Raw genomic sequence first — 15,102 nt, forward strand, 5'->3', positions numbered from 1 at the left:
ATTGTTATTGTTTGATTATTTGATTGACTTATTTATATTATTGGTTTTGTTCACTGAATATTTGCAAGTGTGCTAAATAATGTTTTTTTATTTTTAAAACATTTTTTTTGTAAAAGGTTGCAGGTTTTTACTAAGTAATACGCAACTATAATGTTTAAATAGGATGCGTCATTTTCATTTTTGAAAAAATAACATTGCAAGACAGGTAATTCAAATAAATCGGTACAAAATAATAGAGTTGAAAAACAATGGTAAAAAAGTAAATAATCATTAAAACAAAATAATTTGAAAAATCTTTGGCAAAAACAGGTTGGTACAATAATATTATTATTTTTTTAAACGCAGCTTATGTGGGTATTTCATTGTTACAACGTGCATATTTATTATGAATTTTCTAAAAACACTTAAATTCAATCCTTACTTATTTAATTAAATCAGAAATAAATAAATATAAAACAGGAAAACTTAAATTCCCTTACATACAAAAATACATGAAAAGTTTACAGAAACATATATTATTATTATTATTTTCCAAATAAAATAGAATATAATAAAATAAATTTTTAAAAAAAACTTGGTTTTTAACCACAATTTTTTTTTCCACTGATGGGTTTCAAAGCAAACAAGATTCTCCATCAAGGTTTACATACTTCTTTGTCAAACTTTGACGAAGAAGCTTGTTTGCTTTGAAACCGGTCGGTTGAAAAAAATAAATAATAAAAAATTATTGGTTAAAAACAAAGTTGTTTTTATTTATTTTATTATAATGAATAACCACAAAGTTAGTGCTTCAAATATAAAATAGAATATATTTATATAAAAATGTACATAATAACAAACACTATCCTATAAGATAGTACCATTATTAGATATTCTTTTTGACCGAAGTAAATAAAAAAAACTTTATTTATACATATATATATATAATATATGTGTTTAAAAATTTTAATATATAAAAAGGTAGGTATTGAATCTAAATAACAATATAATAAATTGGTAACAAAATTTATGTACAATATAACATTTAATCTATATGCTAAAATTTTACTAATATAGGAATGTCGCAAAAGGAGGTGAATGATTTGAATTATGCATCTTTTTTTCTGACAAATTTATGAATATATTGGACAAATGATATCTAGAGACATGGGAAACTAATAATGGAGTGCTATACAGTGCCGTATGTTCACCAATTAGATGCTAGAGGAACTCAATGCTGATCATCTTCAGCGATGAGGCACATTTTTACCTCAATAGATTAGTTATTACGCAGAATTTCCGCATTTGGGCAGCTGAAAATCCAAGAGAGATTGTCGATAAACCTAAGCATTCACAAACAGTTACAGTTTGGTGCAGTTTTCAGGCAAGCGGATTCAGCGGATTTTTTTAAAGTGAGGCTGGCTTAGCGATTAAGGTGAATGATATAATGACACATGATTTTTTAAATCTAAAAAAAATTTTAATTTAAAAAAATTAAAAAGTCTATGTCGAGAAGCCAGCAACAATTCCAGACCGAAAGAATGAGATAATCCGGCATATTGGTGTGATATAACCCTAATTATGTCAAAATGTCGTAGAAAATTTAAACAAAAGAATGATGTCATGCCAGAGAAGCCGAGGAGGGCTTTTGAGCGATATTGTGTTCCATACATAATTCCCATGTCTATACTTAATACTGATATCAAAATTATTTATTAACGGACTTTGTCCATTTATACAATTTATAGGGTTTTAATATTACAATAAAAGAATAGTTAAAAACATTTTTTGAAATAAGAAAAGATGCCTTGACAAACATAAGGGACATCAAGACAAGATCTTGGAAATATCTAAACTATTTGAGTTTTATTGAAAAAACAAATTGCACACCTCCCTTTGTACAACAAAATAACAAAATATTGTGTATGGCAAAAAAGTATTAAATGGCTGTTACATTTTTATTGCATTATTGCCAAAACATATATGTATGTTAAAATGAACATAGAATAGAATGACCAATAATGCAAAATGCTTAAATTTACATGGATTTTGTAAATTTTCATAAAACATAACTTTCAAATAAATTAAACATGGGTATTTTGCTCGCACCTAACTTTTTCATACAAAACTTTCGACTATAGTAGTGACCTCACTGGGAATTAAATCCCGATACTACGTATTACTACTACTCCACAGAGGTCGCTCATGTGCCCCTCTTAATCTATGTTTGGACCCAAATATAAACTCGGGTGTTAAATGTCAGGCGATATTTTTTTATTAATGTTAATAATACTTTTACCTTACAATTCAATATTCGTAGCATCTTTAAAAATCCTTAGGATGTTTGGTAAAACTTGCCTATATATTATGTTACCTTATAACTAAATAATTAATACATTATTCGAACTTAAATTCTATGGCATTGTTCAGCTTACATTGAAGACTGTGTACTTGGTACGTTTATTCTTTGCTTTGGAACTCTGGAAAATAATAACGGAGAAATACAAAATTTAAAAAAGATAATGCAAAAAACCCATAACATGTATATGAGGTTAGTTCATTCCCAAGAAACATTTTAAAGAGTACTGTTGTATTTTGCAAAAATCTATAATGAAAATAAATAAAAAAGATGGATAGAATCATCCATCACAACAAATTTAAAGATTTATGCCTCAACTTGAATTGAAATTTAAAGATTTATGAATAATAAAATTATATCTGATTATTCTATTAATTTTTAACAATTCAATAATAACTAAGCTACAAGGTATCTATGATATTTATATGAATTGTTTTTGTTTAGTAAAATAAATTTGTGTGAATACATATTACATGTACTTGTACCTATGTGAAAAATGGACTATGTCCCGTATATATTTCATATATTGTTTATTAAAAAATTCTGCTCTTTGTAGGTATGCAATTTTTTTATAGATTTATGCTTAATAAATGATTGTGTAAGCTAAAGTATGTGCTATAAATTAGAAAGCAAAATACAATTAATTTTAGAAAAATTAGCGAATCCGTCAGCATTTAATAGTAGTTAAATAAATGAAAATGAGAATGAAAAAATAAACAAATGTTTTTATTCCATCTTACCTTATATGGATGACTCTCCTAGAATCTGACGAGTGGATGAGGTCATCCTTGCTAACCCAATTATAATATTTGTCGTCTTCTCTCATTTTTCTCCGATCAAAGTAGCTGATGATGCAGCTGACTGGAATCCATATTATTGCTGTCACCAAGATGACTGTTCCGACGATGTTATCTCTCAAGAATAGCAGCACTTTGTTTATATTTATATCTTCGATTATGTCCCAGAAGCGTTCCACCACATCTTGTATAGTCTTTTCGCAGAGGCCCTGAGACATTACAAACGAAGACACATTTATTGGATTATTTTATCTTTTATTGGGGACTTGAATAAGTTCTCGCTGGTTTTTCGCAAAAATTAATAATGTATATTTAAAAATTAGTAAAGAATATGACATCGAAAGTATTGTCCAACGCTAGTGGCTACTTTCTCCCATCTTTTTGGCAGCATACGAACACCATCTCGAAAGAACGACTCATCTTTTGATGTTATCTTAAAATCGAGCCATTTTTTGGCATCTTTATAAAATTGGAAGTGCCGCTCGGCCAGACCATAAGTCATCGATCGGAACAACTGGTAATCGGAAGGAGCCATGTCCGTTGAATACGGCGAGTAGAGTAGGATTTTCCATTCGATCGTTTCCAAGTATGTTTTGACTGGCCTTGCGACATGTGGCCGAGCTTTGTCATGCTGCAAAATTAATTTGCTTTTTGCGGCCGTTTATCTTTCAATGGGCGGCTCAAACGCATCAATTATAGTCGATAGTGATCTCCCGCGATGGTTTCGTTGGGTTTAAAGAGCTCATAATACACTACACCCAGCTGATCATGGTGCAGAGCAGAAACGATGACGATGAAGATTATGATGTTCCGACAGAGCATGATCACCGTAAGTCTTCACAAGAATTCTATGTGCTTTAGCTGCAGTTTTAAAAAAAAATGTAATACAAAAAATTCCCCGCAAATACATACTCTTTTTGGCACAAAATGCGATGTGTTTTACTCTATGAAAAAAAATGTTGTTTACACTTTGGCAGAATAACATATACTGTGATTTCAAGCCTAATGGTGAGCTTCATGATGAAGTTGGCTGTAGTATTGTCTGATGCAAAAAGGTTGAGATAACACCATCTGTCGGGAAACAGGGAGAACTTATTCATGTCCATGTCAATAAAAGTACAAACTCAAATATGTTCATGTGCATGAGTGGTATCGTTATATCAAAAGTGTACCTAATTATTTATTCCTTTTCTTAGAATTAACTTGCGATTGATTTAATGCTTAGATATAAAAAAGAGATGAAATTGTTGTTAACTTCAGTCTGTGGCCAGGCAGATGAAGAACACAGTTATACGTGTGAAATAAAGCCAGAATCCTGGACTAATGTTTTCGTCTCGATGGCTGCTTTGACATGGAATAATTGTTTTTTAAGGTGGTTTTACACTGATTTCATTATCCTGGGACTGGTACCTGAAGCGTAAGATGTTCACCTTTCCTTCCCACAGGAAGGAAAGGTGTCACAACATCTGTCACAACAGATGATTAAAATAAGCTGCATTTTAATTATAAATTAAGTGTTGATTGATTTGGTGTTTATTTTGTAGAACTCCATATTTAAACTTATAATTAGAAATCAAACACTGATTTGAGTCTACTGAATACTTTATTTTATTTTTACAAATATAAACATATAAAAATAAAACTTCGTGACAATTGTTTCGCCTTATTAGGGCATTTTCAAACGAATGTGAAGATTATTTGGATTGAATGTCCTTATATAGTTATATAATTCAAGGTACTTAAGTAGAAAACAAAAATAATCTTATGAACTATAGCATGTACATTAATCATAATTGAGGGAAAAACCGATGGTTAAGGGTGAGGATAAGTGTTTAATAGGTAATGGGGAATTTAGGTATTTATATTTGAATTTCGGGGAAAATATAACAAAGTAAGTATTTATTGACATACAAGTATGTATTGTGAGATAATTAATGAAGCCTTATAGTTTTGTAAATTTAGATAATTGTTGTCGAAAAAAATATCAATAATATTATAACAGGTTGCTGTTCATTTAAATTTTAAAACATGATTGAAATGTTATGAGGAAATTTATATAAACATAAATGTATTATCATACAATATTTCTATTTTTAAGAATTTCTTATCAAAATATATCAATGCAATCGTAAGATGATTCATGTATTAATTAATTACGCGTCATATAAGCGTGTACAAAAAGGAACAAAGTGAAGAATAACAGTCTATTTAAATATGTTTAATAGTGGTGAAGATATTAGGTTGGTTTGTTCATTTATTATTTTAAAATTAGGATTATTTAGATATTTATTGATTTCTAATTGTTCAAGTATATTAAGTTTACGCCCTTTGCTTTTAACGTGTAATGGGATTGGTTTATTTGAGATACGAATTTTATGATTATTTTCAATTAAGTGATTGGCAAATTGAGAATCTTGTTTTTTATTTTTAAAGGATCTTATGTGTTCTGAATATCTAGTTAAGAAAGAACGCCCAGTTTGTCCCACGTAAACTGCATTACAGTCATTACATTCAAGTTTGTAAATACCGTTGTTTTTTAAAATATTTATCTTATCTTTTGAGTTTTTTAAAATAGCTCCATTATTATTATTTGTTTTGAAAGCTACGTTTATTCCATATTGTTTTAAAATATTGGAAATCTTTATTGAAATTGGACCTGAAAATTCTATGCAGGCGAACTTGATAATACATTTATGTTTATATAAATTTCCTCATAATATTTCAATCATGTTTTAAAATTTAAATGAACAGCAACCTGTTATAATATTATTGATATTTTTTTCGACAACAATTATCTAAATTTACAAAACTATAAGGCTTCATTAATTATCTCACAATACATACTTGTATGTCAATAAATACTTACTTTGTTATATTTTCCCCGAAATTCAAATATAAATACCTAAATTCCCCATTACCTATTAAACACTTATCCTCACCCTTAACCATCGGTTTTTCCCTCAATTATGATTAATGTACATGCTATAGTTCATAAGATTATTTTTGTTTTCTACTTAAGTACCTTGAATTATATAACTATATAAGGACATTCAATCCAAATAATCTTCACATTCGTTTGAAAATGCCCTAATAAGGCGAAACAATTGTCACGAAGTTTTATTTTTATATGTTTATATTTGTAAAAATAAAATAAAGTGTTCAGTAGACTCAAATCAGTGTTTGATTTCTAATTATAAGTATAAATTAAGTGCCCTATGCACTAATAAATGTGGAGAAGGGTTCAATGATGGTGATAATTAGTAAATTTACCTTGTTACAAAATCCTTGAATGCATGGGGTTCCATCAGGCAGTATATCCTGCTGGTCAACTGGAAAACACGTTTCATTCATACTCATGCGACAGCATCTCTTGCAAGCGTCAGCAACTGCAGATAAACAAAACAAGTTATTAAAGGATGTTTGGTTCCATATCGCAGAATTTCACTTCAAAATCAGCATTTTTGAGTCACCCACTAAAAACACATTTCTATCTTCCTCCATGAATGCTACAAATAGGCAAGTAGTGATTCATTAAATTCAAATATTATAATAATTTGAGTTACCTAGTTGTAGTAATTATCCCACGATATGGTAAATATTTCAAGTACTGATAAATAAAACAATCGGTGAAGACTTAAATGATTAAGAGATATTTATATTTAAGTGATGTCCTATCTCTATCAGAATTTTTAAAAAAATGTTTCCCAACAGTGTTACCAGAAATCAAAATATTGTGTTTGTTAATCTTCTAAAAGCTACTTTCATTTTTATATCCAGAATGTGTAGTTAGTTGACTCTGCGCAAAACGTAAAGTTCTTTAGGTTAGATCTTCCTGTTTTTTGTAGATTTATTTGTCATGAATACAATATAAAATGTAAGAGAATTGGCTTCCATTTTTCTATTGTCCTTGTTTCGTCTTTGCTAAATAATGTATTTACGTTCTGTTAGTGCAGATTCTATTAGTATATATTTATCTACATGTAATTACTGTAATTGACCTTTAATATTACAAGTAAATATAAACATGGTCTTTATACGGAAATTAATACATTTTCCATAAACCATGTGTACTAGATACAGCGGATAACTTTATTCCTCCTAGTGATCGCGCCACCATGGCGACACCACGTGATTAACATGTTTTTTTTTGCCAATTATTCTAAATAAATACAAAAATGTTTATTGTTTGACTGATTCTAATGGAATATTGACTTAAATTTATCCATCGGGTATTACTTTATTTTTTAACACTGCCACATTTCAACCTCGCGTGGCAACATCTTGTAATATATGTCATCATTAAAAAATATTTAAGTTTTGCACATTACGATATATGGCAATGTTCAATTATTCTATTAATTAAAGTATGGAAAACACTGAAAAATAAAAACCTTATGTGAAGTAAAATAAATTTGTATTATAATGTTGAAATTGTATGTTTAAAATGTTACAATGTTTTATATATTTTTTTAACTCAATTTGAGACATAAATAAAATAAAACATTTGTTGAACACAGTAAATAATCTTACGGCGTCAAAGTCATCATCGTAAATGAATTAATTTGAATTAAATTTGCCATACTGCACTAATCCGGTGGTCAGCAAGTCACATATTTAAAAAAGGAATCGGCATTCATCTTAAAGCTCAAAGGACAATAAACGACAAACGTGCAAACTGTCACATGACTCGCATTAACTTTGACGTTTGGCATTCAGCCATGTGGCCACGATAAACATATTTTGGATGCGCAAGTTTATTATCGCAGTCCGTTTCCATTGTGATCAGTGAAGTTGCTTAAGGACTTTTAATCGACAACGATAAACATATGGGATTAAGTTGCCGGTAATACAAAACACTTATTTCTGTTGCTGCGGCCGCGTTTAGCCCATATTCCTTTTGGGTAGTACATCTCAAGTGAACTGAACCATGTTACACTCACCGACGTCGCACATGCAGCTTTGCATCCCCTGCGTCTCACAGTACGGCACGCAGCGCCCACGGCGACAGCGCCCGCGCTCGGCGCACGCTGCACCGTCTGCCACAGGAGGTGCACGTGGGCACGCGGCCGCCGCTCCTGAGCAGCGCGCCTCTCGCTCGCATGACGCGTATGCTGCCTCGCGACACACGGCCTGCGCTGCCACAAACGCGCATCCCAGACAGCATGGAGAGTTCTTGTCACTGAAAAGTTTTGTTTATTTATTGACTTAAAGTTATATTATACCAATCAATATTAAATTTAGGCAATATTGTGTCGTACAAAAATAGACGGAAATCTGAAATAAAAACACTTTGTTTTTAACCACTTAATATTTATTTATTTACTGACCGGTTTTGAAGCACAACATATACATAACACTACACAAGCTTCCTTATCAAAGTATAATTTAGTAATTAATATTATCCTTTTAAATTTATTGCAATATCATCATCATCAATCCCTTTCCGCACCTGATGGTGCATAGAGCACTGTATTGGTGCACCAATAAAAAATACAAAAATATTTACTATTGAGTCGGGAGAGGGCAAAGCTTGCCTCTTCAGTTGAGCATTTTGAATTTTCATCGATATGAATTATAATCCAATAAACTTGTTTTATTTTGGATACATTACCAAATTAAAAAATTTAATGATCCTAATGGTTTCGTCCTTTCCAGGATAGACTTTTATGATGCTGTTATCTGGATATAGACAAAACACAGGTCCTCTATGAGATAAATATCTTTTAAACTTAGCTAAAAAAAGGTATCAGAAGATAAGTCAGATGCGAGGTCTATTTATACCGCATTAGTTGCCAAACAGACAGATACTTAAAAATATTTTTTTTTTTAACATTGTCGATGCCTAAGTGCATACGCCTTTGCTTCTTGTATTTGGTATGATGGAAGATCTGCCATTTTATTGAGTTGAATGTGATGGAAAATGCGGGAACCAATACATATTACATTTACTTAATTTTCATCGTCCATGAAAGGACAAAAACGTTACTGAAAAAAAGTAACAGTCAAGTTTGAGACTCTCAGTGATGGTGCATGATGGATTGGGTATTGAAAGCTTGTTCGTAGCCAACCAAGGCTGAGGCAGTCGGTAGAACCCTTCTTTGTGGATCTTTTAGAAATTCTCTGCGAAAAGGAACCTTGAGAGTAAGCAAGAGTAGCGGCCAGAGAGTAGGAAGGAGCAGAATAAGCGATTTTGGCTGGGGTGATATATTTGACAGCGGTTTTAGTTGGGATTTTACCCAAAATAATATGCCTAAGTGTTGTCTCTAACAACGGTGGAGCGGGATGTGGTGCATTTATACGACCACCCAATAAAATATATCGGAATAACTGTGAGCCAAGAAAAAATCTATTTGGCTAAGTATATTCCAACTTTTATTTGCCAGCGGAACATCCATCAAATAAGATAAATTTGAGGAATCAGTATATTGCAGTGGTAGGTTATCTATGATAGTATCTACAACCAAGGCTTGTATATTATAACTATATGAATATACGCGGGATTCAATAGGTAAATTCGTATGTCCTCAAATAGGGCTTGAACCTACACCTATACCTTTAAGAGTCGATTTATTTAGCAGCAATATTTGTAAATTTAATTTATTGCAACATTCATGTCATGATGTGATGTTGTGATGTGTTATCAATCAGGCTTCTGTTTACATGCTTATTATTAGTGTTCTTATATGCTAAAACTTGAGCGGTTAAAAGTATTATTGAACTAGATGATTTTAATTGCGGTTTGCGAGATGTTAGTAAAGTAGACGGGCTGATGTTAGGTATTTCAACCCAAGCGAATAGCGAAAGAAGATTACACGATTCTAATACTGGATCAGATACATTGGTCTCTTGATTTGAATCGTCCCTCGAGGACATTGTATTATTATTGTGTGAAGTCTCGAAATGTAATAATGAATGATGACGCTTTTGTAATTTTTTGCAATAACCTTTGAATTTGCAGAATTGACTTGAATATGTACAGCAAAGACAATTTATGCAACGCAATTTATGGTTTGCTTTCACGAACTGAAAACGGTTACTGACGGGCATATTTTGAAAGACATCACACCTATAAAGTTGCAAATGGTCCTGTTTGTGACGTATTATACAATTTTTTATGATCTCAGTATTAAATAAGAATGATTTAAAAGTTATCTTGGCATTACCAGTACATGCATTGTTAACATTTCGAGATGAAAATCAGTAGTCCATTCTAAAATTTTAGCCCGACTCTTTAGGAATTTTACAAGCTCATCGAACGAAGGAATTTCTTACATGTATTTCTTACAACAAAAGTACAAACATTTCAAATTGTTGCGCGGTTTGACTATCTAATTTTCGGATAGCGCAATTTAATCAAATGAAATCAGCAAGATCTTCTAAACCTAACTATTTAATTGCGGCAACTGAAGATGAATAATTCTCAATAAATGTATTTAAACTAGCAGCAGTATTATTGACCCATTTTATATCTAAAATGCATTAAAAATAATACAAACCTAAAGCTCCCCTATCCTGATACCTCTCTACTAAACTAGTCTACAAAGCATCGTAATTTTCTCTAGCAGGGACAATTCCCCCAGTTAAACTCAACGCACCATGAGACAGATTTGAAATCAGATATTGAATCCTTTGTGAATTAGAATTAATTTACTGTATGTAAATACTTTTTTTTCAGGTTCAGCGAGCTTGGACAACTATTAAGCAAAAATTTAAAAAAGGATAGCCATATATTTTAAGCAACTGAATTATAACAAGCTACGTACATACACATATCTTGCTATTTATTATACTAATTAATGGAAAGACACAGTAACATTACCTGCAAACAGCACCTTGATTTCGCCGAAGTTTACAATTCTTGTCGCAACATGCATCATTGTCTTCAGTGCCTATAAAATAATTTTATCCCAATTACTTTAATTATTTATACACATGTAATTCTAAAATATTGTGTTCAGTTCATCAAAAGTTACATTTAAGGCAATTAGATCAACTGGTTCAAATTTAATAGAAATAGTGAATGTTCCAACTCAAGACAGAAAAAACGGTCAACATACACACTTATAGAGATTTAAAAATAAATTAATACTACCAGTTAATCCAACAATTTACACATATTATTTATAATTATTTATAAGTATAAAAAATATATTCATGAAATGCAAAGGTTAAATGAACAATTTGGAAATACAGCAGAATTCCGCTTATCCGAACTTAAGTCATCCGGATTATGAATTATCTGGATCATTATCAGAAAATAAAAGCTTGAAACAGGGACTGAGTTGTGGTCCCGCGGCTAGTGTCGCGGACTCACAGATCATAGGTCCAAGGTTCGCACCCCACTTTACCACAACTTGGTTCCCATTTTCTAATAGTTAGTTATTTACAACTCGTTGAAAATGGTCCCCAAAATTAAAATATTTAGGTAAATCATAACGCAAACATTTCTTTATTATAAAAAAAATGACTTCGCTGCTCGAAAAAGAGTTTTTTCATCAAAGCAATTAACTTTGCTGGACATGTCTAATAAGTTTTTAATGTGATTCCAATTCACTTTATTAATTTTTCAATAGCTATAAAAAAGTGATAGTAGAGTAAATTTTGCGTTTTCTTTCAAAACATTGCTATAATTTAATGGTAAATCTAATAGGGAAATATCACATACTACGAATACCGAAAAAAATATATGAAACGGATTAAGAATAATAAATTGTATTTTCAAAAAGTCAATATGGATATTGTGGAGAAATATTTTCATACATAAATTTAAAAAATGTGACTCAAGATTTGTGACAATGTTCTTAACAAATTTGAATGGTTAGGAACAAATAAGCATGACCGCTTTTGCGAGAATTCAAAATTATAAATATGAAAATATTTTGTATGCTACTAATAAGTAACAAATATTTTTTTTACTGGACAGTATTTCATGGACCTTTATTACTTAAAAAATGTTTTTAAAAAAACGTGATATTTCCCAATGTTTGAGTATGTCCAAATGCTTACAGACTTGCTGGATTTCCTCCCTAGGGAGTTTTTCATATTTAAAAAAAGGAAAAACATTTTTGAGAAGGGAATATGGAAGTCTAGGCATTTACAGGGCTTATGACCTGTTTTTGGCTGGTTTAAGTGGCCACTTTACACACTGTGTACCATTCACCATTCTGCCCATGTTTAAACATACACATTTCCTCAAATCTTCTAACTGTTGACTTTTGTGAAGAAAAGGAGCTAAAATCTTTATTATGCGGGTGAGATTTATCCGGGTGAACCAAATCACCTACTAGGCAACGCCTGAAAACAATTTTACAATTTTCATACTTCTTCTTTTATGAGGTAGTTAATTCAACAATATTCGAGTATGTCCAAATGCTTGCAGACTGGCTGGATTTCCTCCCTAGGGAGTCCCTGATATTTTCCTATTATCCGGATAATGTCTGGCACTCATTAATCCGGATACCTGAAGTTTTACTTTACTAAAAAATCTAAACACATAAAGAAAATAAAAGAATATATTTTGTGCGTGACACGATGTGAGAAAATTAAAAAAAAAACATCATTATTTAGAAACAGCTAAGTATCTAGTATTTAGTATCTCCCACCTGTAAAATATAAGAAAAAGACAGCCTTGTAGGTGCTATACTTTGGTACTTATTTCCCAGAGTGTGTAATCCACTGGATGACTGCATTTTTATTGCATGTGTTTACGAATGCATTGCTCGTAATCTGTAACTATTCTCATAAGGTAAATAAATTATATACATAAAGTGTAATATACAATAATTACCAAGTAATCCAGCGTCACATTCTTCATCTCCTTCAACCCGAAGATTTCCACAGAAACTTTCTTCTGGTTCTGAAAAACATCTTCCAGATTTTGCTTGGAGGACTTTTCTAATGGATCGAAGACTGCACGGAGAGAATCTCTAAAATGAATCAAAAGATATTTAATAAACTTATGTGAAAGTAGATTATAAGAGATAGATTTGTAGGTATTCAAATTAAACTCCAGCATCTCCAGAGGGAAAGAAATAGCAATATATACTTGTAGGCATTTATTCTAGGGTTTAAGAGCACTTTACACATTGTATAACATTAACTAAATATAACAACTTCTGTAAAAATATCTAAATTAACCATTTGGATTTCAGTGAGAAAATGTGTTCAAAAATTCTAAAAGTGAATGACTAGATTCTATAGGAAAATATATTCCGTTTGGAAAAAGCAAGTTGAAATAAGATCAGCCCAAATGACGCTTGGGAGAAACCTAATAAGTGGAAACTGACAAAGACTCAGGATAAGTTATTTAAAAAAACGCCTTGTTAAACATATTGGAAAAAATGTGTGCTGGTGCTGCAGCCAATTCAATAAAATTATGGCTGTCGATCTCAACTAATAAAAGATCTGTATAAATAGTGGACAGTGTAAAATATTTATTTTAATACCAGTGCGCTATGTGACGACCGAAGACTTCAAGAAAAAACGAATGGAGAGACCGTTATAGCTCTTGCGCTATCTTTATATACTATACAGGAGTACCCACCAAAGCAACAATACTCTGGTGTGGCACTCACAAAAATCAATATGAATTTAAATTAAGAACTATATTAAAGAAAAAACTTAAAACATATCATATAAGTTTCGATTAAAAAAACTAGTTTCGGGAGAGTTCTCCTCCCATCGACAGGTGATTCAAATCTAATATTATAAAATACAGAATACTATTCATAGTTTAATCAGAGGCTTTACTTATAAAGTTACACCTAAGCATAGTGGTAGAATACACATGGAATCCCATCCTTATTATAGTGGTATACTAAAGATATTTCCATCCTTATCTCCAACTATGCCTTGGCGTAACTTTACACTAGGTTTATAAGTCCCTGTGTATCAAAAACTAACAAATCAATAGTAGAAACTTAAGTTGGATTGGTGAGTGGGTATTCCACTTATCGGAGGAGTTAGCTTAGTCCGAGCCTAGAGGAGAGGTAAGGAAACATGAGCAGTGGAGACGAAAGAAAGTCAAGCAGAATCTAGAAAGGGTGTCCAAAAATTCTAAACGAAGATGACTAAATTGCCTGTGAGGGAAGCCATTCTTTCTGGTAATATTAAAATATTTTAAATTAGACTTACTTTGTTGTTAACATCATATCCACTGACACTATACGTATACATGAGGTAGCTTCCGCCTTGGCTAGCGGAGGGAGAACATTCCGGAATATCAGGGTCATGTTCTGAGCCCCAATTATGGCCAAACTCGTGAGCTGTTACAAGATCCGCCTCTCTTGTAATGACCCTTTGTCCGTAGTGGTTACGGCTTGAACTCAAACCAGAGTTCAAGTAGAGGGTATAGCCATTCTTGAAGTATTCTGGTGTAAAGAAAAGGGTATAAGAAAATACGTTCATAATATCCAAATGAATTTGACCTAATCTATAAAATGACAAAACATATTTTGAAAAATAACTGAAATTTTAAAATAATGGATATAAAGGAATGCTAAAGTAATGGGTATGAATACAGAAGACAATTTTTTTAATATAAAACAAAAATAATAATGGGGACATAAACAAGTTCTCGCTGTTTTTTTGTGAAAATTGATGCTTTAAAAAAATGAATAAAGAACATATCATTCAGAAAGGATGGTCCGTCGCTAGTGACTACTTTCTCCCATCTTCTGGCACTATGTTGTCGCTTTAGTTAGTTTTTGTCCAACAGACCATTTTTAACAAAATTGAGTTAAGTGTACAGGAGTTCTGAGAAAGCCTTTATAATTTTTCGTAGTCATTATTTATGAGTAGTCATTAAGTAGTCATTATTTATGCCTATTTCGCGACAATATGCCTTCTCGAAAGAACGACTCATGTTTTGAGATTGCCCACGAATTGAGCAATTTTTCGGCATCTTTGTGGTAATCGAGTGCCAATCGAGTGGTAATCGGAAGCAGCAATGTCCGGTGAATACGGCGA

The 15,102-nt window shown here is 31.6% G+C and overlaps 1 protein-coding gene across 1 annotated transcript; it reads right to left on the reverse strand.

Moving 5' to 3' along the window:
* Nucleotides 1-993: 993 nt before the first annotated feature.
* Nucleotides 994-14,662, reverse strand: Tace (ADAM 17-like protease Tace). Its single transcript, XM_088235567.1, has 7 exons — nucleotides 14,269-14,662; nucleotides 12,923-13,061; nucleotides 10,955-11,024; nucleotides 8,076-8,314; nucleotides 6,406-6,521; nucleotides 3,079-3,344; nucleotides 994-2,459 (listed from the first exon to the last, which is right to left on the reverse strand). The coding sequence occupies exons 1-7, from the start codon at nucleotides 14,539-14,541 to the stop codon at nucleotides 2,411-2,413; spliced, it is 1,152 nt and encodes a 383-aa protein (XP_088091693.1). The 5' UTR covers nucleotides 14,542-14,662; the 3' UTR covers nucleotides 994-2,410.
* Nucleotides 14,663-15,102: the final 440 nt, after the last annotated feature.

This window comes from Micrasema longulum, unplaced genomic scaffold, assembly GCF_059751315.1.
Source record: "Micrasema longulum isolate JH-2025_06_02 unplaced genomic scaffold, ASM5975131v1 h1tg001401l, whole genome shotgun sequence".
NCBI lineage: Eukaryota > Metazoa > Arthropoda > Insecta > Trichoptera > Brachycentridae > Micrasema > Micrasema longulum.

Coding starts and splice junctions, on each gene's coding strand:
- Tace (XM_088235567.1), bottom strand. CDS start 14,541: ATGAACGTATTTTCTTATACCCTTTTCTTTACACCAGAATACTTCAAG. Junction 11,025..12,922: donor ATGTGACGCTGGATTACTTG/GTAATTATTGTA, acceptor ATTATTTTATAG/GCACTGAAGACAATGATGCA. Junction 8,315..10,954: donor AATCAAGGTGCTGTTTGCAG/GTAATGTTACTG, acceptor AAAACTTTTCAG/TGACAAGAACTCTCCATGCT.